At 43.5% G+C, this 24010-nt stretch overlaps 4 protein-coding genes across 10 annotated transcripts; 2 read left to right on the forward strand and 2 right to left on the reverse strand.

Moving 5' to 3' along the window:
* Positions 1–865: 865 nt before the first annotated feature.
* Positions 866–9217, reverse strand: LOC105447893 (probable E3 ubiquitin-protein ligase makorin-1). 2 transcript variants are annotated; one of them, XM_011686177.1, is made up of 7 exons: positions 8116–9217; positions 7680–7752; positions 7480–7610; positions 6731–7070; positions 5973–6295; positions 5473–5632; positions 866–5221 (listed from the first exon to the last, which is right to left on the reverse strand). In XM_011686177.1, the coding sequence occupies exons 1-7, from the start codon at positions 8148–8150 to the stop codon at positions 5093–5095; spliced, it is 1191 nt and encodes a 396-aa protein (XP_011684479.1). In that variant the 5' UTR covers positions 8151–9217; the 3' UTR covers positions 866–5092. The 2 variants fall into 2 exon arrangements, with proteins under 2 accessions (XP_011684479.1, XP_011684478.1); XM_011686176.1 differs by having other exon boundaries at positions 7480–7752.
* Positions 9218–10580: 1363 nt separating this feature from the next.
* LOC105447894 (zinc finger MYM-type protein 3) lies at positions 10581–19090 on the forward strand. 5 transcript variants are annotated; one of them, XM_011686182.1, is made up of 13 exons: positions 10581–10986; positions 11347–11939; positions 12000–14380; positions 15032–15385; positions 15499–16307; positions 16587–16813; positions 16916–17151; positions 17229–17415; positions 17530–17655; positions 17743–17864; positions 17960–18107; positions 18206–18305; positions 18416–19090. In XM_011686182.1, the coding sequence occupies exons 2-13, from the start codon at positions 11354–11356 to the stop codon at positions 18588–18590; spliced, it is 5451 nt and encodes a 1816-aa protein (XP_011684484.1). In that variant the 5' UTR covers positions 10581–10986; positions 11347–11353; the 3' UTR covers positions 18591–19090. The 5 variants fall into 5 exon arrangements, with proteins under 5 accessions (XP_011684484.1, XP_011684480.1, XP_011684481.1 ...); XM_011686178.1 differs by having other exon boundaries at positions 11347–14380; XM_011686179.1 differs by having other exon boundaries at positions 11347–14380; positions 18209–18305.
* Positions 19091–19283: 193 nt separating this feature from the next.
* Positions 19284–20750, reverse strand: LOC105447896 (39S ribosomal protein L19, mitochondrial). 2 transcript variants are annotated; one of them, XM_011686185.1, is made up of 4 exons: positions 20535–20750; positions 19934–20366; positions 19574–19858; positions 19284–19486 (listed from the first exon to the last, which is right to left on the reverse strand). In XM_011686185.1, the coding sequence occupies exons 1-4, from the start codon at positions 20596–20598 to the stop codon at positions 19357–19359; spliced, it is 912 nt and encodes a 303-aa protein (XP_011684487.1). In that variant the 5' UTR covers positions 20599–20750; the 3' UTR covers positions 19284–19356. The 2 variants fall into 2 exon arrangements, with proteins under 2 accessions (XP_011684487.1, XP_011684488.1); XM_011686186.1 differs by lacking the exon at positions 20535–20750 and adding an exon at positions 20437–20528.
* A 196-nt stretch (positions 20751–20946) lies between these two features.
* LOC105447895 (pre-mRNA-splicing factor CWC22 homolog) lies at positions 20947–23829 on the forward strand. The gene is made up of 2 exons (XM_011686183.1): positions 20947–21184; positions 21295–23829. The coding sequence occupies exon 2, from the start codon at positions 21300–21302 to the stop codon at positions 23607–23609; it is 2310 nt and encodes a 769-aa protein (XP_011684485.1). The 5' UTR covers positions 20947–21184; positions 21295–21299; the 3' UTR covers positions 23610–23829.
* The last annotated feature ends 181 nt before the right edge of the window (positions 23830–24010 follow it).

Below are 24010 nucleotides of genomic sequence, written 5' to 3' on the forward strand. Positions count from 1 at the left end.
TGCGTGCGTGCGTGCGTGCGGGCGGGCGTGATGTGTGTGGAGCGCGGGTGGCGGAGAGAGGACATACGTACATACAGTGTATTAAATATATGTGTATATATATATATATATATATATATATATATACATATATATATATATAGACCTTTTATCGCTAATCCTACTTTATTAGAAGTTAACGGACACACGTAAAAACCAACGGCGTGGCGGACCCGCGACAGCGGGAGAAAGGGGGAACGTGGCGATTTAGATAACGTGCAATTAGATACAGCTCGCCGACGTTCCTCGCATTCCTTTGCAATGATAAAGACTCCCTTGGTTGCACGCCAGAAAATTTTTTCACATGCAATCGACGCACGAATCACTCGATCGCATCCCTCCTTCTCCCCCTCGTTCCCCCGGGAAGCAGTTGCTCTTGCATCTATCAGGAGCAAGTTTTTTTTTTTTGCGATCGCTCGTAGAAATAAATTCTTGTTGCAAGTTCCGCGAGCAGTCGCAATATTCTGCGATCTCAAAACGAGTTCCACGGTTTTTTTTTCTTTTTACATACATCCGGACTTTAATCGTACTCGTCATCGTTGAATACATTCGGATAATTTTACAATTACACTTTGCCCGCGATAACGCGATACAATGCAAAGCAAACGTGACACGGCGACAATTTCGCAACCGCATTATCAATTAAGAAAAGCAGAGGAGAAAGACCCTGGGCAGAAAAAGAGAGAGAAAGGGAGCTCGCTGTTTCTTATCGATAGAATTAATTTCTTTAGAATTGTGTTTTTTTTTTCTTATCTGTAAAAAGGATGGTTGGAGATAATGCGAACGTTCGCAATTTGCTTCGCATTAAATGCAGTGAAAATACAGATTTGCTTTGATCTACGATTATTTTATTGGCTAAAAAAAACATTCACAATAATCTAAGATCTATTAAAGACGTAAGGAAACAAGCTGTGGCACAACAATTGTTTTCAACGTCGATTTTTTTTTTTTTTTTTTTTTATTACCTTCTCATGGTGGTGCGCTGCCTAACAAATATAAGACTTTTTAGTCGTATATCTTATTTATATCCGCTTTCATAGAGCCTTTTTATTACATAACGTAGTTCGACGCGATATAAGTTACAAAAATATAAGGTTTAATTACGTGTAGAAATTTAGCGTGATTACCAACGAATTACCTCCCCTATAAAAGAAAAAATACTTAAGTGTAACTCTCCCTAGACTCGCAAGACTCTTTTGAGCGATTCCGGCACACGATAAAATACACGTTTTAAACATACGAATAAAAATAAATAATACGCTGAAAAGTAAAAACGGGTACAATCGGCACAATGTTTATTCCTAAAGAACTGCATTCCGTAAAGAGTCGAAAAAAAGAAAAAAGATCAGAGACGCTCGATCATATCTCGGCTTATGTAAATGAATTACGTAACGATCTGTAAAGCGTATTTAGGTTGTTAAGGGAGGGGGGGGGGGGGGAAAGAATACCCGTCACTACGCAATACAGTATTCAATGCAGGTACGTTTAGTACGATTAATTCGCATTAATGCACACTTGCGGTAGAATCTTGGCGATTGAATTCTGCACGCAGAGACACACAACGCACGCGGTTGTTACCGTAAAATTCTATACAATTTTCTAAACTAGCTTAATGAAACCATCCTGAGAACGGGATTGAAAGTTATCAAGATTCTCGGTTCTGACGTTCGCTATCTTCCGAATAATAAGTCCGAATGAATCGGTAATAAAAAGTCGGCCTCTCCCCTTACACCCCTTATCGACGAGAGAAAAAAAAAAAAGATCACACGGTGGAATCTCGACTTTAGAATCACTATGTACTGTGTATACGCGAGTGAACTCCAAAGTTAACTCCGAAAAATGCATCGCCAAAGCCAAGGCAAACTGCGCTGAAACGACTTTTGAATGCCCGTTGAACTTGACTTCGACGAACGTCAACTGCTAATTTTACATCTCCCTTTTCGCGCCTCATGCATTTAGAGCATAATAATGCAGTAAATAGCATCGCGCGCATTTTCTAAGACGGATAAAAGTGGTAGTGACGTCGGCAAATTCATGCAACGCTCAACGCAGTCGTAACGTCTTGGCTCTCCTCCTACAACGGCGATATGTACTCTGGTACTCTGAACGTGCTAAACGTTTAAAGACGTTTCCATCGCAAAAATTTATCATCATTACACGAAAATTATTAGCCGACTTTTAAGAATTCCCAATCGACTCGTCGATGCACATTCCGCTATCTTACAATCCAATGTCGCTTAAGCGTTATTTTTTTTTTTTATACTTTTTGTTTCCCCTCCGTCGGGAAGCTTGTGTGGCTGTTAAAGAAAGTAGCTCGAAAAATAGCCGCTCGAAAAAACGCACAGCGTACCATAGAAAGTTTTTCTATTATACATTACCGGTAACAATATAAAGCGATTTATTCTAACAATTGTCGATAAAATTAACAGCATAGAAATTCTATGGGAAATATATAAACGATATTCTTATGGCGTAGCGAAAATTCCGAGCCGATAAAACGCTTTGTCGAGGCGGATTAAGAAACTGACTTTTATATAGCGCAATGAACGATATATTACTCTATAATCACATAGCTTTTGAAAGGCAGTACCGACGGTTCTCTGCTTGTAAAAGCTGGTCACTTCCCTACCATGAATACGAATCAGGTTGTAAGTGTGCGAGCAGGAACTATATATATATATATGTAGAACAACGTGATTATTTGTCATAAATATATTGCGGAAAGATCGTTTTAGCGAAAGGGTTAAAAAATGACACATCACACGTAATTATTCAATACTAGTGGGTGAATATCGTATCTCTTTGGCGTATATTTTTTTTACGTACGTGCCATCTCGTCCGGTTTTACACAAAAAAAGAATTCTATGCCCTTCAAAGTGTAATTATCATGGTTCTATATCGAGAGAACGGTTGTCGGAACGTGTTTTGCTATTATTAGTAAATCGATAAAATGTAAAAACGATTGACGATTATTTCCCAGCATGGCTCTATGTCGTGGGTCCAACTCCGTCGTGCGTACTTCTACTTTTTTTTTCTCTTTTTTTTTCCTTTTAGATCTCGAATCTACAAATGCGCACTTCACACAAAGCGGTCTTTCTTTTTTTTTTTTATTACATTTGTTGTTCATCCCGCATATATGCTATCCATAATGCTAGTCTGTCTCTTTCTCACAAATATTTTATTTTTTTCCATTGTATTCGTACTTCCATTCGCACATTTACGGACACGCACACATAATACCACACACCATTATACGCTTGCATTCTTACACAAGTGTTATCACATTCACTTTGCCACTTACTCTCGAAAGGAATACCCATTACTCACGAGTAACGCTATACAACTGTATAATAATTTAAAGAAATGTATCGTATATATATATGTATAAAGATTTTCGCGGAGCCATGTAGCAAGAGGTAGGACGACAGTTGTAGATCGTACCTTCGATATGAACTACTGATAAATTCAACTAACAATGCACACTGATCACACAAGTAATAAATCGTTGTCCAGTTTTCCTATTTTACATGTGAATAGTAGTGTGTTGTGAATCTTCGAACGCGTTATAACTAAATATGTTTCGTAATTGCAATAATTGATAATAGGTTTGTGCTTGAAATAAAAATTTTTTTTCATTAAACGTAAAGTGTACCATTTGATGGGATTTCTTTTCTTGCTGTATCGGAATTATATTTACGGACAAGACACACTTAACTGATTTGAGTTTATCTTTCACATCAAGCGTAACATTGTATTGCAATCACAAAACATGCCCATTCTATATGTAGATATTAATTACAAATACAAATAAAGCCCACTAAAATCGATTCGAAACGGTAGTTTTGCATTGTTTAAAATTTCGTTTAAATCCCATTAGCTCATTTTTCATAGTTTTTACATTGTCGATTAAGTACACGTAATAATGTAATCATCATTGAATGAGAAATGTTTATTGAAATTACAAAATAAATCTAATCTATTCGCTTTAAATGAAAAGAAGCCTTAATCGAAAACAAAGCTACAGTTAAACTACCCTTCAATTATTTTGATATACTCTTCAGCTTATGAAAAAGAGCAAAAAAAAGTGATTTTTTTAATTTTTCACTGACGATAATAAACTAAAATTCTGGTTATTTATTGACTATTGTATGATTCGATTTAACGTATAGACGTATATCCCACAGATCATGCATTGTGGAATAATTAAAAAATAATAATTAACATCGGATATAGAAAAAAGAAAAATGGATAATATTACTCTCTGAGAAAACGACCAACGTTAAGATATGGATATTCACTATTCACTGATGAAATTTGGACCACTGAATTAATAGTTGCTACAATCGGTTAATAGAGCATTGGTCAAGTTACACAAAAGTGACTCCCGAGTAACGATGCATATCCAAGGAAATTTTAATTACTGTTGTTGATTCTATTTCCTGCCTTTTATTTTGCTGTGCTCGATTATGTACCGTAATAATTATTAGAATTGTTAATCTTGTAATTGTTTATACACAACTGTACAGTCACCGTTAAAATAGTTAAGAGAACACGTTCCTTTTTTTTAGATAATATTTAAAAAATTATTTCTATGGCTGGAAATAATAGTTGCTAAAATGTCATTTTTTTTATTAAATTAAAATATTAATATAATTTCCATAGTGTTGCGGAGATGAAATAGACATTTTAAACTATTATTATCATCATGTAGAAATAAAAAAACTTGTAGATATTATCTGCGAAAGAAAATGAGAAAGTGTTTTAACTATTTTGACGTCGACTAGACAGTTTTTCTTCTTTTATATATAAATTATCATTTTTAGGAAAGTGCGTACATTTTTCTTTTTTGTATTTTTTTTCTTCTACGTAGCTAGAACGTCTTCGAATTATAATAATTCAAATTATTTGCTAATAATCTAGTTAATGCTAGTAATTTTTTCTTAGTCGCTAAAGCCCTGCATGAATGACAAAAGGAAGTAGGTATCGACATAGCAACAGAGTAGCAATGATAACAATAGTATCAAGGCAGTTTCGGTCGACTAGTTTTGCTCGTCTAATCGAACGACAGTTCATAATCGGACCAATCGGATTCGTCGGAATCTGAGAAGAAAGGGATATCTTCTAAATCGAGATACATCCAACGATCGTCCCTTTCATCGAAGAAATCCCACAAGATTAGTTGCTGTAAATAGTGTAAAACCGCTCTTTCACCGTTCTGCGTGTATATATATATATATTTTTATACATACCATAGTGCAAAGCATGTAAAGTTATGTAAAACAAAAAAAAAGAAAAAAACGGATGTAGCTCGATTGCTCGATACGAAGAAGAATTCTACATCACTTGCCTCCGACGACACTTAAAATGAAACGCGTTCATCCGCGATCAAAACAAATATGTATATACTTTAGTAAAATTGTGAGCAACACTTACGTGCAGGATGTCGATGTCGGTGTCAGCGGTGTTGCGCCTCTGTCGAACCGGTGGACCCACGTCCTTCTTAGTCCCGTCCGGAAGGGCGTGAAGGTAGAAACATTTGTTACCGAACGGACACTTGCCGAGACCCTTGTTGAAGTACTTGCAATCCTTGGTACTGTAAAAGAAATGACAAACAGTTAAAACAAAGGTACAGTCGAAATTCAAACCATATCCACACTCCATTTACACGGACAAGCTTAAGTACTCTAAAATATACGAGCTCATAGCTGAGTCCTCATTATCCGAATTCCAGTACCATTCGGATAATAAGAGCTCCACGCGCTTGACTTTAGTTTTCTATCGTCAGCTCCTATCGGAACTAATAAGTACATCAGCATCGTTATTATCGCTAATAACCAAGCCTCTTATTCGAGAACCGTTCGATTATCGGAACTGTCTTGCCCTTCATGTTCAGCTAAATGGAGTTCTACCATAGATTATCGATCATCTCGTACCTCAAGGCGCCTTTATAATCTCTTATTAATTTTTCCTTCTCCTCCTTTGTGTCCACCCAGTACATACTCGGACAGACGAAGTCCGAGGGAATACGGCACTCCGGGCATGCCCTTATAATTTTGTTGTCAAACTGTTTGGCCTGGCGCCACTTTCTGATGCAGGTTAGGCAGAAACAGTGATTGCAATTCGGCAGTATACCGAATCTCTGTTCTCGCGAGGACTTCTCCATTATTGTCTCGAAACAAACGCCGCAAGACTTCTCTTTGCTGCGCTGAATGGCGAAGGATAATTCCATGTCCGCTTCGTGCTGCTTCACGCATGCCTGTGTTAAACGTCATCCTTTAGCAGAATATTCAAGATACGTATACTTATGTAAAAAAAAAGTCACATTTCATTTGACGTGAATCATGTCGCATATTTTAATTTCAGCAAAAAAATGTTAAGTAATAGGAAATACAAATTTTCCCCGCAATTTAATTTGCTCCTAACCTCTATTTCACACAAACATTAACAGAGTCAAATAGATTCATATTCATATCCCACTTTTAACGATTTTAAATGCGTTTTTAAATGCGCATGTATAGTACATAATTTACGTTACATGTATAATAACTATAATGTCTCAGAAATAAACGAACGCATTTATTGATAAAAATGAGCTATGAACTACGTACCATGAATTATAGGATAGGTTATTAATTAGATTAATTCAATCCACAATTGATAAGATAACAGATGAGACAAAGTAAAGCCTTACATTTGTATGTTTCTTCCTCAATTCCTCGTTGTGTGGATGAAGGGCCGCGCGGCTACAGAATTCACAGATATCACCGTGTAGATATGTGCAGGTCGAACTTCTGCAGATTCCAGTTGCTTCCGCATAAGGACACAGAGGTTCTAACGAGGGACTCGAGGCTTGACCAGATGGATTGACAGCTTGGGCGTACGAGACCGGCATCGACGTGCCCGATCCTGAGGACGTTCCCGAGGTGGACGACATTCCGTCTATGGAGGACGATCCAGCAACCGGGGATCCAGTCGTAGGTATGAACTCCGGTGCCTTGACCCATTCTTCCGCGGTACGTTTCTCAGCTTTCCTACCAATTACACGAATGTTGTTACAAGTACAACCCAGCCGAATAGGAATTAACCTTAGAACACATATTACTGAAAGGAGAATAGAGTGCTGAACGTGAAGCCAACACCTGTGCAAGAGAGAAAGGTATAGATTCCCAATTGTCTGTAATGCGCATGTGTCATTCAGCCCCCACTCAGCCCGTTTTGCCTAATTTCTTATTTTTCGAAAATATTTTCAAAAAAAATGAAAAACGGGACTAAATGAGGGCTGAATGGCACATGTGCATTACAGACAATTGGCAATCTATACCTTTCTCGCACAGATGTTGACTTCAGCTCGATGCATGGTATAGGCAATTCTCCTTCCAGTAATAAATGTCCTAAGGAATTAACGAATCGACAAGATTAAAATTCGACATCTGAACTCACTTGTTTCTCGAAAAGTTCGCCGTATGCTGACCGGAGGCCGAGTTTTCCGTTGCGTTCGTCTGTGTGGCATTGCTATCCGCGTTACCCGAGCTGTGGCGATAACGGCACTGACTGCCGTACTTACATATGCCCTGTTTGAAGAAGCGACAAGTGACAATATAAGCAGAGCTATGGGTTGACGTTGCCTCGTTGATACTTGCATCATTCCTGTGCCCTTGCACATGTCGATACCGGCAGTTGACCCCCTCGCGGCAAGTGCCATTCTTGAAGTACCTGCGAAAGTACGTGCACGTGATTACACGTGTTGTTGCGATAAACAACAGGACAGGAAAAAATCTTGTGGTCGCGAGAAACGGCCGTCGCGCGTTTGAAATCCGTCGCGACGAGGGGTCCGTAACGGCATAAAGAGAGACGGAGAGATACAGATAGAAAGACGAACATTTCGCCTATTGTCAATATTTATATTATTATTATTGTGCCCGAGTGTGCCTCGATCGAACGTCGCCCGTTCCCGTGCTTCACGGCTAATCTCTCCGTCTCTCCTACGATAATCTCGATCGGATCGTCAGAATCTTCCGCGAGGAATCTCCCCGCGAGACACGCGACGTGCGAAACGCTCGTCCGCGATCCTCTTACCGGCAAACAATACTTTGCGTCCAACTGTCGGCCATTTTCTCGCTTCTCTTCCGCCGTAACGATGATCGACGACGAACGACGCGTCCGTTCCTTGGATGATGAGTCGAACGCGCGTTCACTGCGAAGACGAGGGGAGAGAGAGAGAGAGGGACGAGGCGCGGGGAGCGAGGAAGGGAGAGACAGAGAGAGAGAGAATTCGTGTTTTCGCGAAGGCCGCGGGAGGAAAGGGGAGAAGGGAGGAAGGAGGAGTCTCCGTCTCCGGTCCCTGTGTTCGCGCGAGTGCCCCCTTCGACGAGAGCACGACCCGGAGAACAAGTTCGCGAACAAAACACACACACACACCACACCCCCAAAGACGCGGGGATGACCGACGAGAGAGAGAGAAGAGCGCGCACGAATTCGCGGCGCGCAATACAACACACACCTTCGCGGATGCAACGTATATTCCCGTGTCCGTGTAGGAGAGCCACAAAAGCACGCGCGCGCAACCAACCTCGTCCGTTCGTCCTTCCTGCGCTCGCCCTCTCTCAACAACTAAACAACCTCGCTCCGCCGCCGAAACTCGTGACACGCTCCGTGTCACCGCGCGGCGTAAACGTCACGCACCACCTTGGCGCTTTTTGACGCTTCCCGAGAGCGTGTGTGTCGCGCCGATGAGTGTCGCGCTCCTCCTCTTTCCTTCCTCCCACGCCGCGCCGCCGTCGCCCCGGCCCGACTTCTCCGTCGCGCGACGCGAAATTCTATATCTCTTCTATTTCGTCGTTGTTGTCCCACGTCGAACGACCGTCGCGCAATCCCGTCTCTCGGCCGGCGGTGATGCAACAATGATCCTCTCCGTCGCCCGTCGTCGTCGCTCCCTCGGCGGACTGTGAGAGACTCCCGCGAGGCTCTCGACACTTCTCGAACGCGGTTAACTGTTGATTCCGTCGATAAGGTCCGTCGAGCGCTGCCGTTCCTTCAAAGCGGCGGGATCGCCGGAGCGCTCGTTCCTTCCGACACTTCCGACGGAGCGCGGTGTCCACCACTCCGATTATTGGCTGATCGTTCTCTCAAACGCGTGATCCACCCATCGCGCACTACCGCGTACGAATCTCTCTCGAGGTCCCGAAACGGATCGCCGGAGACGCGCACGACACCCAGCGCGCAGTGTACCTATTCGCGTGCGAAACACCTCGGTGGCGACTCGCGCGGCGCGGCGGTCATTGAACTCGGCCGCCGCCGCCGCCGCTGCCGCCGCGAGCCGCCCTGTCTGCTTCGTCGCCGCACGCTCGCCGTGTATCTCGCGTATTCCACGCCGGATTCGCAAAATTCGCTATGATCGAAGCGCGCCCGCGACCTCCTCGACGTCGCCGTCGACTCGTTATCGGCCCGGCGGAGATCGCAAAAGGAAAATCGTTTCGCGAGAGAAAACGAGATTCCGCGTTTCGGATCCGCGGAAACGCCGCGAAGTTGCCCGTCGGTCGCCGCGACCCGATTGTCCAATGGCAGCGTTTGATTACGTCCCCACCACGGTGGCCTCCTTTCGCGGCGATTCGTACGCTTGAATTGTCCCTCGCGGAGCGACAGATAGATCGGAATGATCGGAATTGCTGGGTCTCGAATTTCGAAAATCGCGCACTTGGAACGATCATGTAATTGCTTCGTGCACCACAACTGTAATGTTTATATAAATGTTTTTAATAATATATTATTCATGATTTTAATATTATTCAAAATTTATATGCTAACGATCGCAAATTTATGTCAATAGTCGATAACATCGACACTCTACAGGTGCAATTACCTCCGAGGGTCGCTTTGATGGTCACGAAAATTTGTCCAGAATTATTGACAGCTTTAATAGTATCTCGTCGGTGACAAAGATTTCCAAGAATAAAAGATTCCATTCTTGTTGAGTTCTTTTCTTTAGTTTCGAGAAATACATAATATATCCTCGCAATTGTTACTTCGCATTTTAACGCAAGTTAAGTCGGTTCTACATTAGTTCCAAGACGATCGCAAGCTTGTGTGACAGCCAATCTGAAGCTTGCATTTTGAAATCAATGCTTTGGATTGGCTGTCGCAACAAGCTTGCGATCGGCTTGCAACTAATGTAGAACCGGCTTTAAATGTGCAAGATGAAATTATACATATAAAGATCCGAAAATGTATAATTGTCACGAGATACATTTTTAGCCGAATAAATTTTGCGAAACACGCACAGTCGAATGAATTAATTATCGGTACAAGAGTGTCGAATCTATCATTGCGCGTTAGTTTAATATTGCAATAATTGATAAGAGTTAATTTAAGAGTTAATTTAATTTTAGAGGTTTCAATATCAAAGCAGACTCGAAAAGTGGATTTAGTACGGACACGCACCACAAATTGTGCAGAAAACTTTTGCTACGTAATTTCGATCCACTTCTCCAGAGGGCGTTAGTGCACGAGGGCGAACTGCATACCCCGTGCTCGCGGTCCTCGCGGAACGAAGTTAGCCGGCCGTGAGTCGGCTTTCGCCGCGGTTGTTGCTTGCGTGAGTCGTGAGTCGGCGGTCGGCCACCGATTTCCCCGAACAGAGCATCTCGTCCCGTGGCCGGAAACACCGGCGCGCCGCGGATCACGGACTCCCGACGGTCGCGTCGTCCAATTACTCCGATTTGAAACGAATCGCGCGCCTCGCGCGTCCCCTCGTCGCGAAGCGGGCAACGCGTCGCGTCACCGCGCGTCACTTGCTCGTCACTTCGCCGTGTCCCCCGGCGAGGCAGCCTATTGTCCGTCCACGGAGTACGGACGGTGCGTTGTCGTCCGATACGAGATCGTATCCGCGGCGCTTGATCCCATTGAGGCCGTCGAGCTCTCGACGGCGTCGAGTCGACGTGCGACTGGCAGGTAGGGAAAACTTGGCGAGCGGGTCTCGCATAACCTAGACGCCACCCGCCTACGAGCTGTTGATGTCGACTCGTGTCTGTGATACTCTCTTATTTCCTCGCTTGTTTCGAATCTCACTCTCGCAACGTAGTGTTCACTTTGACTAGACTTCAAGAATCCGTGCACTGTGCCACGTTCGTGTTCTTTTTAATAAAGAGTACAATAAGTAAATAATGTGACCAGAACGTATTAGAAAAAAAAAAAAGATATTTATCTCATAATTTCATTGACAGATTTCTGCTTTAAGCGATATAAAGAAGTGCTTTATTATAAAGCTACGAGAGTATTTTATTATTAAAGTTTAACCCTGTGCATTTTTAGATATTCAATGGAGGAGCCAATAGTCACAATGGATTCCAAGGACGGTCCGGAATCTTCAGACGACACCGGCGTTGCACCTCAACCAGAAGCTGTGAGCAATTCCGAGATTAAAGATAGCACCGAAAGCTGTATCGAAGAAGTTTCAGAGGAAAACGAGGAGTCTGATCGACCTGATCAATCTGATAATTTGCTTGATAAAGATATTTCAGAGATGCTTGATGATGAAATGAATAGAGAAGAAACTGCAATATCCGATAACTGTGAGAAAGACTCGTCTGTATCAAATGTGAACGCTAGTGAATCTACCATATGTTTAGAAAGCACCGAGGGGGACTATAATGCAGAAGTTGAAGTAGCATTATCTGAGGATAACAGTGACACTGTAACAATAGAAGCAAATAATGTACTCGAAAATACCAACAAAGAAGATGCTCCAATTTATGTAGATGCGGAAACGACAGAGCCAGATGGAGGTTCCTGTGAAGAAAACGCTTTGGTTCATGCAGACGCGGAAACGACAGAGCCAGATGGAGGTTCCTGTGAAGAAAACGCTTTGGTTCATGTAGACGCGGAAACGACAGAGCCAGATGGAGGTTCCTGTGAAGAAAACGCTTCGGTTCATGTAGACGCGGAAACGACAAAGCCAGATGGAGGTTCCTGTGAGGAAAACACCTTGACCTCGGTTCATGTAGACGCGGAAACGACAAAGCCAGATGAAGGTTCCTGTGAGGAAAACACCTTGACCTCGGTTCAAGTGGACGCGGAAACTACAAAGCCAGATGGAGGTTTTTGCGAGGAAAACATCTCGACCTCGGTTCAAGTGGACGCGGAAACTACAAAACCAGATGGAGATTTTTGCGAGGAAAACACCTCGACCTCGGTTCACGTGGACGCGGAAACGACAGAGCCAGATCAAGATTCCCATGAGGAAAATGCCTCGGTTCATGTAGCCGCGGAAACGACAGAACCAGATCAAAGTTTCCGTGAGGAAACCGCCTCGATTCATGTAGAAACAGAAACGACAGAACCAGATCAAGGTTCCCGCGAGGAAACCGCCTCGATTCATGTAGAAACAGAAACGACAGAACCAGATCAAGGTTCCCGCGAGGAAAACACCTCGGTTCATGTGGACGCGGAGACGACAGAGCCAGATCGAGATTCCCATGAGGAAACCGCCTCGGTTCGTGTGGACGCGGAAACGACAGAGCCAGATCGAGATTCCCACGAGGAAACCGCCTCGGTTCATGTGGACGCCGAAACGGCAGAGCCAGATACATCCAATTCAACCAAACAGTGTGACACGGAGCTTCCATCGACTCTCGAAGACTCGTCCAAGGTTCAAGACGGTGCTGCGAATGACGGTGGGAAATCCACTGACGATAACGTTGCCGACGAGTCCGAGACGTTGCCTAAGGACAAAGCTAAAGATTGTGATATCCCGGACGAGTCGAGCAGTAACGCAGACGACGTGCAAGTGTCGCAGAGAGAAGCTGCGTCGTCGAAGAAGATCGAGTCGGAATCCTCGGACAGTAATTTAGACAATTTGGACCCGTCCGAGAAGAACATCGAGCCCGAGAACACGGAGTTCATACAATTCTCCCACGACAAGAACGACGACTCTCAGATCGAGGTGCAGTCCATGGACGCGGAGGACGATCCGTTTGGCGGTGACAATCTCACGTCCGAGAACGTGGAGCAGGCGGAGACCGACGGCCTCGCCGAGAACGGGCTCAGTTTTAAAAAGATATACGAGCAGGGTGATAACTTGCAGGACGCGGTGAACGCGAGAAACAACGAGGAATGCGGCGAGAAGCTGAATGTCGATTCAGCGTTAAACGACCCGAAGGACGGCGGCGACGTCGACAAAGTCGTGGACAATATTGCTGAAACGCCAAGTAACGCACAAGCCGGCGGCGTCGACTCTCTCGAAAATACTCCGATGGACGTTGATCTCCCGGGTGCCGGTACGGCTTCGGAAACGGGAGCGGAAAGTATGCCCCCCGCGAAGCTGCCCGAGGAGCAAGATGAGCAGGCCAAGAAGACCGTCGAGGAGATCACGCCAATGGAAACGGACGAGGAGCAGGCCGACGTGTTGCCGGGACAGGATGACGAATTGTGCATCATCCCAGACAGCATGAAAGTGATAATACCAAATAAGTCGGGTAAAACGGTAGACGGCAATCAGAGCGAATCCGCGCTTGCCAAAGATTCCACAAGCGAGGAAACGGCGCAGAAAAGTGGCAAATCCAATGCGGAGCTCGAGAAAGACACTTCGAAAGACGAATCCGAGTCAGCGTCCACGAGTGAAAATAAAGCGGAAGATCCCACGAAGCAGAAGACGGTTGTTCAAGACGAGCGCGAGTCGACAGCGAAAGATGTCACCCCGGCGGCGGACGTTATTAATATTGACGACGAGAAAACTTCGGAGGTGGAAGAGATTAGTAATAAGGAGGTGTGTAAGCAGTGCGGCGAGGAGAGGGCGTGCAAAATCCGGGTGAAGAGCGGCGCGGAGAGTTATCTCGTGTGCTCGAAGACGTGCAAGGCGTTGTTTAAAGCGGCTCACAATAAAGCCGTCGACATACCGAGCGAAGGGGCCAACTCCAAGCGGGAGAAACGTTGCGCGACTTGTTTGTCAATTATAGAAACGAACGACGAGCGAAATCTGTCCTGGGAAACGATGGAGTTCTGCAACGAGGAATGCCTGGGCAGGTTCCAAAGGAAGTACGGTAGTTTCTGCAAGAATTGCAACGGCGCGGTTCAACCTGTGAGTCTGGGCAAGTACTGCGTGAGATTCGGATGCGACGTGAGGCAGTTCTGTTGCTCGTCCTGTCTGGAGGAATTCAAGAAGGGTTTGAAGGTGTGCAGTTACTGCCAGAAGGACATAAGTTTCAGCACGGACGGCTTCCTCGCGCCGGTCGGAGAGAAAGGGCAGTTTAAGGACTTTTGCACCCAGGACTGTATGGAAAAATATTCAAAGTTGAACTCCACGGTACCGCCGGCTACGGAGAAAAAGCCATGCAGCGTTTGTCAGGCGGTAAAACAAATTTTCTTTCCATATTTATACAAGTATCGAATTTATAGGCTCGGTTCTACAAATGTAAGATTAACTTTGATCTCGGTTTAACTTACTGTTTGTCTCTTTCTAATTCTTGGATTAGAAAAAGATAAAGCGAATTGAAAATTCGGTTAAATCCGTGAATTGAAAAACCGGACTTTATAAATTAAAATATTTGTTTGCGTCTGTCCACTAATTCTCTCATTTATTCAGAAGACATTGTGCAATATTCACGCGTTTACCGATTATTTCTCAATCCTGATCTTTGACTGCGTGTAAATTTCTGAATTCTCTGTTTTGGCGACAAGCTTGCCGAGTAATCTCTTATTAATTGAATTTTCCTTTTTATTGTATTTAATGTAGTATTGTTACACTTCTCACGGACATTATAAAATGTACTTTTACAATTTAAACCACACCCAACAATCTTGCTTTATAACATTGAAATTTTTAAATTTATTTATTTTAATGACGAATATTAAAAGTATACGTTTTTAATAATGTGGCATCCTATTTGCTCATTGTATTAGTCTTTTTGTTCTTATATTCGTAAAATAATTTTTTCTTGTTCTCTTATTTTCTAAATGTATCATGAATAATTTTAAAAAATGTAATTTTTTTTTCTCGCAGGAAAAACTTGTACACTGCGAAGTTCAGATATACAACAGCACTCCGGTAGCTATATGCAGCGAACCCTGTTTTGCTGCGTTTAAGTTTGTGAAGCAGGTGAAACCTGAACAATGCTCTACATGCAAGAAATTTTTCGAATTACCGAATAAGCAGCACTTCATTGTATTTTACGAGAACGAGCCCCACACGTTTTGTAACAAGACATGCTTAAACATATTTATCATAACGAATAGAAAAATAGTGTCGTGCAACTGGTGCAAAGTAAAGAAATATAACTTTGATATGATTAAGAAGGAATTAAAAACGGGACAAACTCTGATGATGTGCAGCTTGAATTGCTTGACGCTTTATCAGGTAATAATATTTTATTACGTGGAATAATATATATGGAAACATATATTATCATAACATTTAAATATATATAACAATGTGACTCACAAGGTACAAATTTCTCATTTCTCTCGCAGGTCTCCATTAATGCAGTGTCTGCGAAACGAATCAACTGTGATTTTTGTAAGGAGTATTCCTTAGCGCATTATCACCTCACGATGTCGGACGCGACGATACGTAATTTTTGCTCGTACAATTGCGTCATGAATTTTCAAGCGCAGTACACTAAGTCGCCTATAACTATACCGTCGAGCGACGATCCCGTGCCTACGGGCTTGCCCAAGAGGACCACGTTACCGCAGAGAGGTACGAGTCAGGCCGTTCTCAAGGACATACAAAATAAGAAGACTATCCCGGTTATCTCGTCGGTGACGAGCTTAGCCCCGATAGGGAATGGACAGGCGAATTCGACGTCGCAGCAAAACAGTATAGTGAACGCGAGTCAAGCGGCGAAGATGGTCTACAAGCAACAGGTCATTACCAGACCTCCTAGTCCAGTGAATATGCACAACAAGACGACTCAGTGCAAGCCTTTGGTACACACGAAGGGGGTTTCCGTGCGTCCGCATCCTTGCACAAAGTCGACGCAAACGACGGAAAGAGTTCAACAGGTGGTCGTGCCTATACCGGTGCCAATTTACGTTCCATTTCCAATGTACATGTACAACATGCCGTTCCCAGTTCCAATGCCCTTCCCACTGCCCATTCCCGTTCCCCTGTTCATTCCCACTACGAGAAACAGCGCTAAGGGAATTATGAAAGATATCAAGAGAATACAAGAGAAGATACCGGCCGATCCGTACGAGGCCGAGCTCCTTATGATGGCCGAGATGGTAGCCACCGAAAAGAAGGCCAACGACAGTGATTCTGATTCAGTGGACGATAGGTAAGCTATTATTGTTCAGATCGTTTGAATTAAAGCATTAAACATTGCAGAAGCATCTATTTAATAGCAACATATGATGTGTGCGCCTTATTTCTGCGCAGAATAAATAAATTTAAAATGTAAAGAAATGCGCGTTTTTTTTTATATATATAATCATAAATAAACATTAAGTTGGAAATCTGTCCAGTGACCAAAGATACAAAATTGTTATATTTATTTACTTTTTAAAGATTTTATTTCTGTTTATCTCACGCATCAAAAGCATATATTTTTGTTTAGGGAAGATAACACAGCTGATCAAGACAATTTACGTAGTGATGGTTTCAGTCCGGAAGCAGTTGATTCCAGCAACACATTCGGGGATGACATGTTGCAAATGGCATTAAAAATGGCCACGGGAGAATTCGGGGACGAGCCGGCAGTCGATTTGGAAGCTGCGTTGACGCCGAATACCATTACAGCCACGCAGGCACCGCCGCAGTCAGAGAATACTTTGGACAACGACGGTATGTGTAACAGAAATAAATTACAATACGACGTACTGTAATAACTACATTTAATATTATCCAAAATGAAAATTGTTGCTGACAATTACGTACGATTTTCAGTGCAGTCGGATCGACTGATGGTTGCGTCTAGAGGAAGGAAACGCGTGATGCCGTACAAGCCGCGAGCGACGCCAACCAAACGGATGAGACGTGTCTCTGGTACAAATGACATGCCACTGATGCCACCGCCGGAGCCGCAGCCACCCCCGCAACCGCGCATTTTGGAGCCGCTGGAGAAGCCCGACGCTAATATGGCGTTAAAGTACACTTTTGGCGTAAACGCGTGGAGGCAGTGGGTTCGTAATACGCTTCACGTTTATACATACGTTACACGCGAGACGGAAACATTTACTGCAATTAAAAAAATGTACAGGTAGTGGGAAAGAATGCCGAATTAGAGAAACAAATTACACCGACGAGAAAGATAAAATTGTTCAAGACGGATCTCTTGCAACTAACCGCGGACGAATTAAATTATTCCCTATGCCTCTTCGTGAAGGAAGTGAGAAAGCCGAACGGTGCGGAATATGCTCCCGACACAATATATTACCTTTGCCTAGGTAAATCAACTTTTGAATAATACCTGAGAGTCAGCGATTACAATCGTATCGAATGTCTCTTTTCGCAAGCCTTCATTTTAGTTTTAAATTATCTTTCTCATGAATTTGTTTTAGGAATACAGCAATATCTATTTGAGAACAGCAGGATCGACAATATATTCACGGACTCGTACTACGAGAAATTTACAGATTGCCTGAACGAAGTAGCGAAAAAGTTCTCCGTGCTGTACAACGAGGCACGTAAGTGTGTTGTCTTGCCATTCGTTGCGATTGCATCTTTATTTTCATCATTTTGTCTTTTCAAACGTCATGTCATCGATTTTGCAGAATACATCGTGACCAGGGTGGAGGAGGAGCACTTGTGGGAGTGCAAACAATTGGGTGCCCATTCTCCACACGTTCTGTTAAGCACGCTTATGTTCTTTAATACGAAACACTTTAATCTTGTGGTAAGTCCACCGAGATCGACTAGAATAAAAGCCTGTACCCCGCATTACCATAATATTTTAGCACTAATAAATACGCTTGTCCATATCTCTTTCAGACGGTAGAGGAGCATATGCAGCTTTCCTTTTCTCATATTATGAAACACTGGAAGCGCAATCCAGCAGCTCAACCCACGGCGGTGGCAGGGAAGGTTCCCGGCTCAAGAAACGTCCTTCTGAGATTTTATCCGCCGCAATCAGCTCTAGGTTGGTTACAATACATTCACATGTATACCATAGAAATTTCAGTGCCGATGCTGATTTGTCGGTACAAATTTATTTATTAATTATTGCTTTTTTTAAAGAAGCTAATTCAAGGAAAAAGAAGGTGTACGAGCAACAAGAAAACGAGGAGAACCCATTGAGATGCCCTGTTAAGTTGTACGAATTCTATTTGTCGAAATGGTACGTGTGCACATGCTACTGACTGAACAAACGCTGGATTCACGAATCCAATTTATCTCGTCGATTTTGATGTTACGCATTGTCTTGTAATCGTTTGAAATTATTTTCAGCCCTGAAAGCGTTAAGACGCGAAATGATGTCTTCTATCTATTGCCAGAACGCAGTTGCGTACCAGACAGTCCGGTATGGTACTCGACGTCGCCCCTCGCGAAGGAACAGCTCATCAAAATGTTATATCGTATTAAAATGGTTAAAGAAATTAATGTAGCTTTACTAACGAGTTAATTTCACCTATTACGATGATCTCTTATATTGTTAAGTAAGCGAGGGGAAAAAAAACAAAAGGAATTTCTATTCTATTTTAACACTTTGACTGCTGTCCGGACATTAGGGAGTTTAAACTCCGAAGTTTTTTTTTAAACTGCAGTATATTTCGTTGAACAATTTCGTTGTACATTCAATTGTAAAAAAATAAAACTTCGTAGATGTTTTTTTCCTTAAGTACAACGTTTTTTTTATTAATAATTAACTTGCAAATACAATTCAATTCTATTGTGAACGTACATGTCTGTAGACGTGTATTACGATTTTTGCCTATCAAAATGTATGCACGCAAAGTATGCATGCGTATGCAAAGTGTTAAAATAATGCAAAAGAGTGGTTACTACAAAAATAGGATGCAAATACAGAAATATAGGATTAAATGAGTTTTCCAGTTTCTATTGTATATTTTTCACTTCCTAATAAAAAGAAACTTATTGATTAAAAAGTTTCTGAAATTGTAATAGAATAATATATTATTTTTACGATGTAAGAAACGATGCAGGAAGTCAATTTGTCTCTTGTTGTTTTTATGTTTAGTTTTATATATTTTTGTAAAAAAAAAATTCAATATTTGTGAAATCCCAATTTTTTCTATGACGCTGGTTTATGAACAGAGCGGATATTATTACAGAGATATAGAATTGTAACAAAAAAAAAAAGAAACAAACATGTTTATTTCATTCTATTTCCTTACATGAATTGAAAAATGCTGTACACGATCAAAAGTTCATCCGGTTTTCAACGGACGTGTGAAAGCGCGTTTGTGTTTTTGCCTGCGTTTAGTAACCTCCATTTCGTGTAATTTCGTGTACACCTCGTTAAATATTTCATTTTGATCCTCCACGGGGATGGTTTCCCTAAACAAAAGAGTATAAATTAGAACGAATGAGATATTAAAAGTGCGAGAAAAATTGTATATACAGAAAGATATTTTGCTCTCTTACCGGTATTTTTTCATTAGATCGTACTTCTCCCAGGGCTTTGCCGAAATCTTAGCCTTTTTAATGCGTTTCTCAGTGAGAGGCACATGAGAGATGTCTGCACCTTTCAGCTCCTGTTGCTCCCATTTCTCTATCCATGGCTGAGGATTGAGCTTTATCACGATGTCGTTTACAGGTACCGGTGAACCCTCCGGCAAATATTCCTGTTCCATGTCGAAAGGGAAGGTACTATACTCCAGCGATGCGTCTCGCAGGTATCGCAGATGTGGATCCAGTCTCTTCTCAAGCCTGAATATTCGTTGTGAGTAGGATCGTCGAAGAGAAATAATTTCAAAGAAAATTTATAATAACAATAATATTTACCTGAGACACTCTATCTTGTGTATCGCAGGGTCGTACAGCTCGTAAAGCACCTCCACTCCTTGGTTGTCGACCACATTTCTCAGGAGACACTTGGCCCTCAAGCCGCATCCCTCTCTCTGGATGCATAACCCAACGAATTTGTTGACTTTTCCGGGAGCGTGTCGCTCAGAATAAGTCACGGCCAACACGGAACCGACGTAAAACTCCGGTATCGTTATGTGCGTGCGCCTTGCCAGCATATCCATGCGCTCCAGCTTTTCTCGCAGTGAGTTGCGTAACGTGTGATCTGGATCCGGTAGAAATTCCGGGAAAATGAATCGATATTTATCCGGGATCTCTCTCTTCTTCTCGCTTTGTTCTGGTAGCTTATTATTTTGCGACTCTTGTACCGAATCTTGGGCGGTCGTGGAGGAATTTCCTCTGACTGCATGGCCTGAAAAACGGATTTACGTAGTTTGAAAATAATTAAAACTTTCATATATATATATATGATAAGAACGTACACATAATAAAATTTTGATATCGCATATAAACAATCGCTCGATTGTCGCATATAAACAATCAGAGAAAAATAATGTTAATGTTAATTAACATAACCTACGTAACACTTTCGCTGCCCGTAGTCCGCCGTAACCACGAGAGAAGATTCTCGAAATTACAACCATTGTTTGAATCTTGTATTACTGTTCTTATTGCGTTCATTTAAACATTAAACACACGTAAATCTTTAATTATTCTTTTAAAAAGGGTTATCTTTCATGAGGCACAGGACCCGGAGAATTCAGTGACACGTTCGGGGAAACTATTGTACGTTCTATCGGTATTGCAGAAAACATTTGTGATCACCCAATTTTCATAAAAATATTAGTTTTATCAGAAAAAAACATATTTCGTAAGAGATAAATAAAATAAAATAGAAGTGACCCGCAAGTTGAAATGTTTAAATTCTAGAGTTAAATTCATGATATTCGACGAACATGATTTGGCAAAAGATGGTCGCGAATTTGAAATTGGCGCGAGTCAAAGCGAACAGCGACTGGCACGACATCTTCTGGCTGTCGCGTAGAATTAGAGAAGTATAAAATGAGGGTTATGTTTCCCGGGTACATAGAAGATTCCAGTGTGCTCTGTGAAGATTCCCGCAAGCAATTCGAGGCATTTGAGGAGTGATTCGGAAGGCAAAGCGAGTGAATTTAGACCGCATCTCAGTAATTACATGTCACGAGGCAGTTGAAAGTATCGTAATACGTGGTATGTAACCGAATAATTACTACATACATATAGGATAACGCAATTGCGAGTGCACGACGCCCGTTGAAGATCCGCGCAACTTCCTCGAGTACATTTGAGGTTATATCCAGGCAGGATGAAGCGATCGCACTCGCGGAGGGACGAGGAGGAAAGCGAGGAGCGTCATCGCAAGCGCCGGGACCACAAGCGTGGCGACGACCACAAGCGTGACGACGATCACAGGGAGTCGAGGCACAACGGCGACCACAAGAGCTCCAGGTATCACGATGGTCACAGAAGTTCCAGACGCAACGACGAGCACAGGAGCTCCAGACGGGACGACGACCGTCGCGGTTCCAGGCGCGACGACGATCGTCGGGGCGACCGACGTGACGATCGCGACAGGAATCGTCGGTACAACGAGAGGGAGAGCGACGGCGAGGAAGCGGCCGGGAAGCCGAATTTCTCTCCGCGGGAGGAGATCGGCAACAGGTATTATGGCGAACCGGATAAAACGCGCGAGAATCCGCAGGATCCCACCAAGCAGAAGCGGGCGGTGGACCTCCTAACCTCGAAAACGGGAGGCGCGTACATCCCGCCCGCCAAGCTGCGTATGCTCCAGGCGGAGATCACCGACAAGTCGGGCGCCGCCTACCAGCGTATCGCCTGGGAGGCGTTGAAGAAGTCCATCCACGGGTACATAAATAAAGTCAACACCAGCAACATTGGGATCATAACGCGCGAGCTGCTGCGCGAGAACATCGTCCGCGGCAGAGGTCTGCTGGCGCGATCCATCATTCAGGCGCAGGCCGCGTCTCCGACGTTCACTCCGGTTTACGCGGCACTGACATCAATAATCAACTCCAAGTTCCCCAACATAGGCGAGTTGGTGCTGAAGCGGCTCGTTCTGCAGTTCAAGCGTGGCTTCAAGAGGAACGACAAGCCCCTGTGCATATCCTCAGGTACCTTCATAGCGCACCTGGTCAACCAGCGCGTCGCCTACGAGATTATAGCTCTGGAGATCCTGACGCTGCTGCTGGAAACGCCGACGGACGATTCCGTCGAGGTGGCCATAGCGTTTCTGAAGGAGTGCGGTATGAAGCTGACGGAGGTGTCGCGACGGGGTATCGAGGCCATCTTCGAAATGCTGAGGAACATACTGCACGAGGGGCAGCTGGACAAGCGAGTTCAGTACATGATAGAAGTCATGTTCCAAATAAGGAAGGACGGATTCAAGGATCACGAGGCGGTGCCCGAGGAGCTGAATCTCGTGGAGGAGGAGGATCAAATAACTCATTTGATACGACTGAATGACGAGGACATGAATGCGCAAGATATATTGAACGTGTTCAAGTTCGACACCGATTACCTTGCCTCCGAGGAGAAGTACAAGCAGCTGTGCAAAGAGATTCTCGGCTCGGACGTCAGCGACTCGGAAGAGGACGACGAGGACGGAGAGGAGGAGAGCTCGGACGCCGAGAGTGGCGCGGAGCAGACCGAGGGGAAGGAGGGGGTGATACTCGACAACACGGAGACAAATCTGACCGCGCTCCGACGGACTATATATCTGACGATACACTCCTCGCTCGACTTCGAGGAGTGCGCGCACAAGTTAATGAAAATGCAACTGAAACCCGGGCAGGAGATAGAGTTATGTCACATGTTCCTGGACTGTTGCGCGGAGATGCGTACGTATGAGAAGTTCTTCGGCCTCCTGGCCGGTCGGTTTTGCGCCATCAACAAGATATACGTGACGCCGTTCGAGCAGATTTTCAAGGACTCTTACCACACGATACACCGCCTCGACACCAACAAGCTGCGAAATGTGTCTAAGTTCTTCGCGCATTTACTGTTCACGGACTCCATATCGTGGAGCGTGCTGTCGTGCATAAAGCTGAACGAGGAGGACACCACGAGTTCCAACAGAATATTTATCAAGATCTTGTTTCAGGAGCTCTCGGAATACATGGGTCTGGCGAAGTTGAACGACCGGGTTAAAGACCTGACGTTGCAGGAGGTGTTCGAGGGCCTGTTCCCCAGAGACGATCCGAAGAACACGCGTTTCGCGATCAACTTCTTCACGTCGATCGGCCTGGGCGGTTTGACGGACGATCTGAGGGAGCACCTGAAGTCCCATCCAAAGCCGGCGCCTGTGCCGGTGTTGACCAGCATCAAGGAAGAGGAGCCGCCCTCCAGCTCTGACGAGTCTACCAGTTCGTCTTCCAGCTCCAGCTCGTCTAGCTCGACGACTGATTCTTCCTCGTCGTCGTCGTCGTCGTCATCGTCGTCGGAGGAGGACGAAGTTCCGACGAAGAAGAAGAAGAAAGTGCAGCATAAACGAAAAGAAAAGAAATCTAAACCTAAATCGAAGGACAAGAAGGAGGAGAAATCTAAAAAGGCGCAGAGCAAGAAGAAGAAGGCCAAGACGTCGAAGAGGGACAAATAAAACAGAATAGGAATTAACTAAGTAATAAAAAAAAATAAGACTTTTTATAAGTTAAAATGTATGATAATTAGCTAGTCTGTACAAATTATATTCTACGACTTAAATATTTTACAAATTCTTTAGAGTTACGAATTAGCAGGAATAATAAATAAAGATACACTATTTATTATTCTACTTTGTATACTATTTAATATTCGATAAACGTTACATTGAGATTACATATGCCCGTTTTTTTCCTTTTTTTTTTTTTTTAGTTGACAACTTAATTACTCAGAAAATCTATTTCTGTCGTCTTATCGTTTAATTACATTCTGTTACGCTTTAACATTTTCAGACGATGACTAAGTGCCCGTGCGTTCTTAAATAATTTTCTCGCAATTTAGCTAATCATTTTTTACAAC

Source organism: Wasmannia auropunctata, unplaced genomic scaffold (genome assembly GCF_000956235.1).
Source record: "Wasmannia auropunctata unplaced genomic scaffold, wasmannia.A_1.0 LD336090.1, whole genome shotgun sequence".
Lineage (NCBI taxonomy): Eukaryota > Metazoa > Arthropoda > Insecta > Hymenoptera > Formicidae > Wasmannia > Wasmannia auropunctata.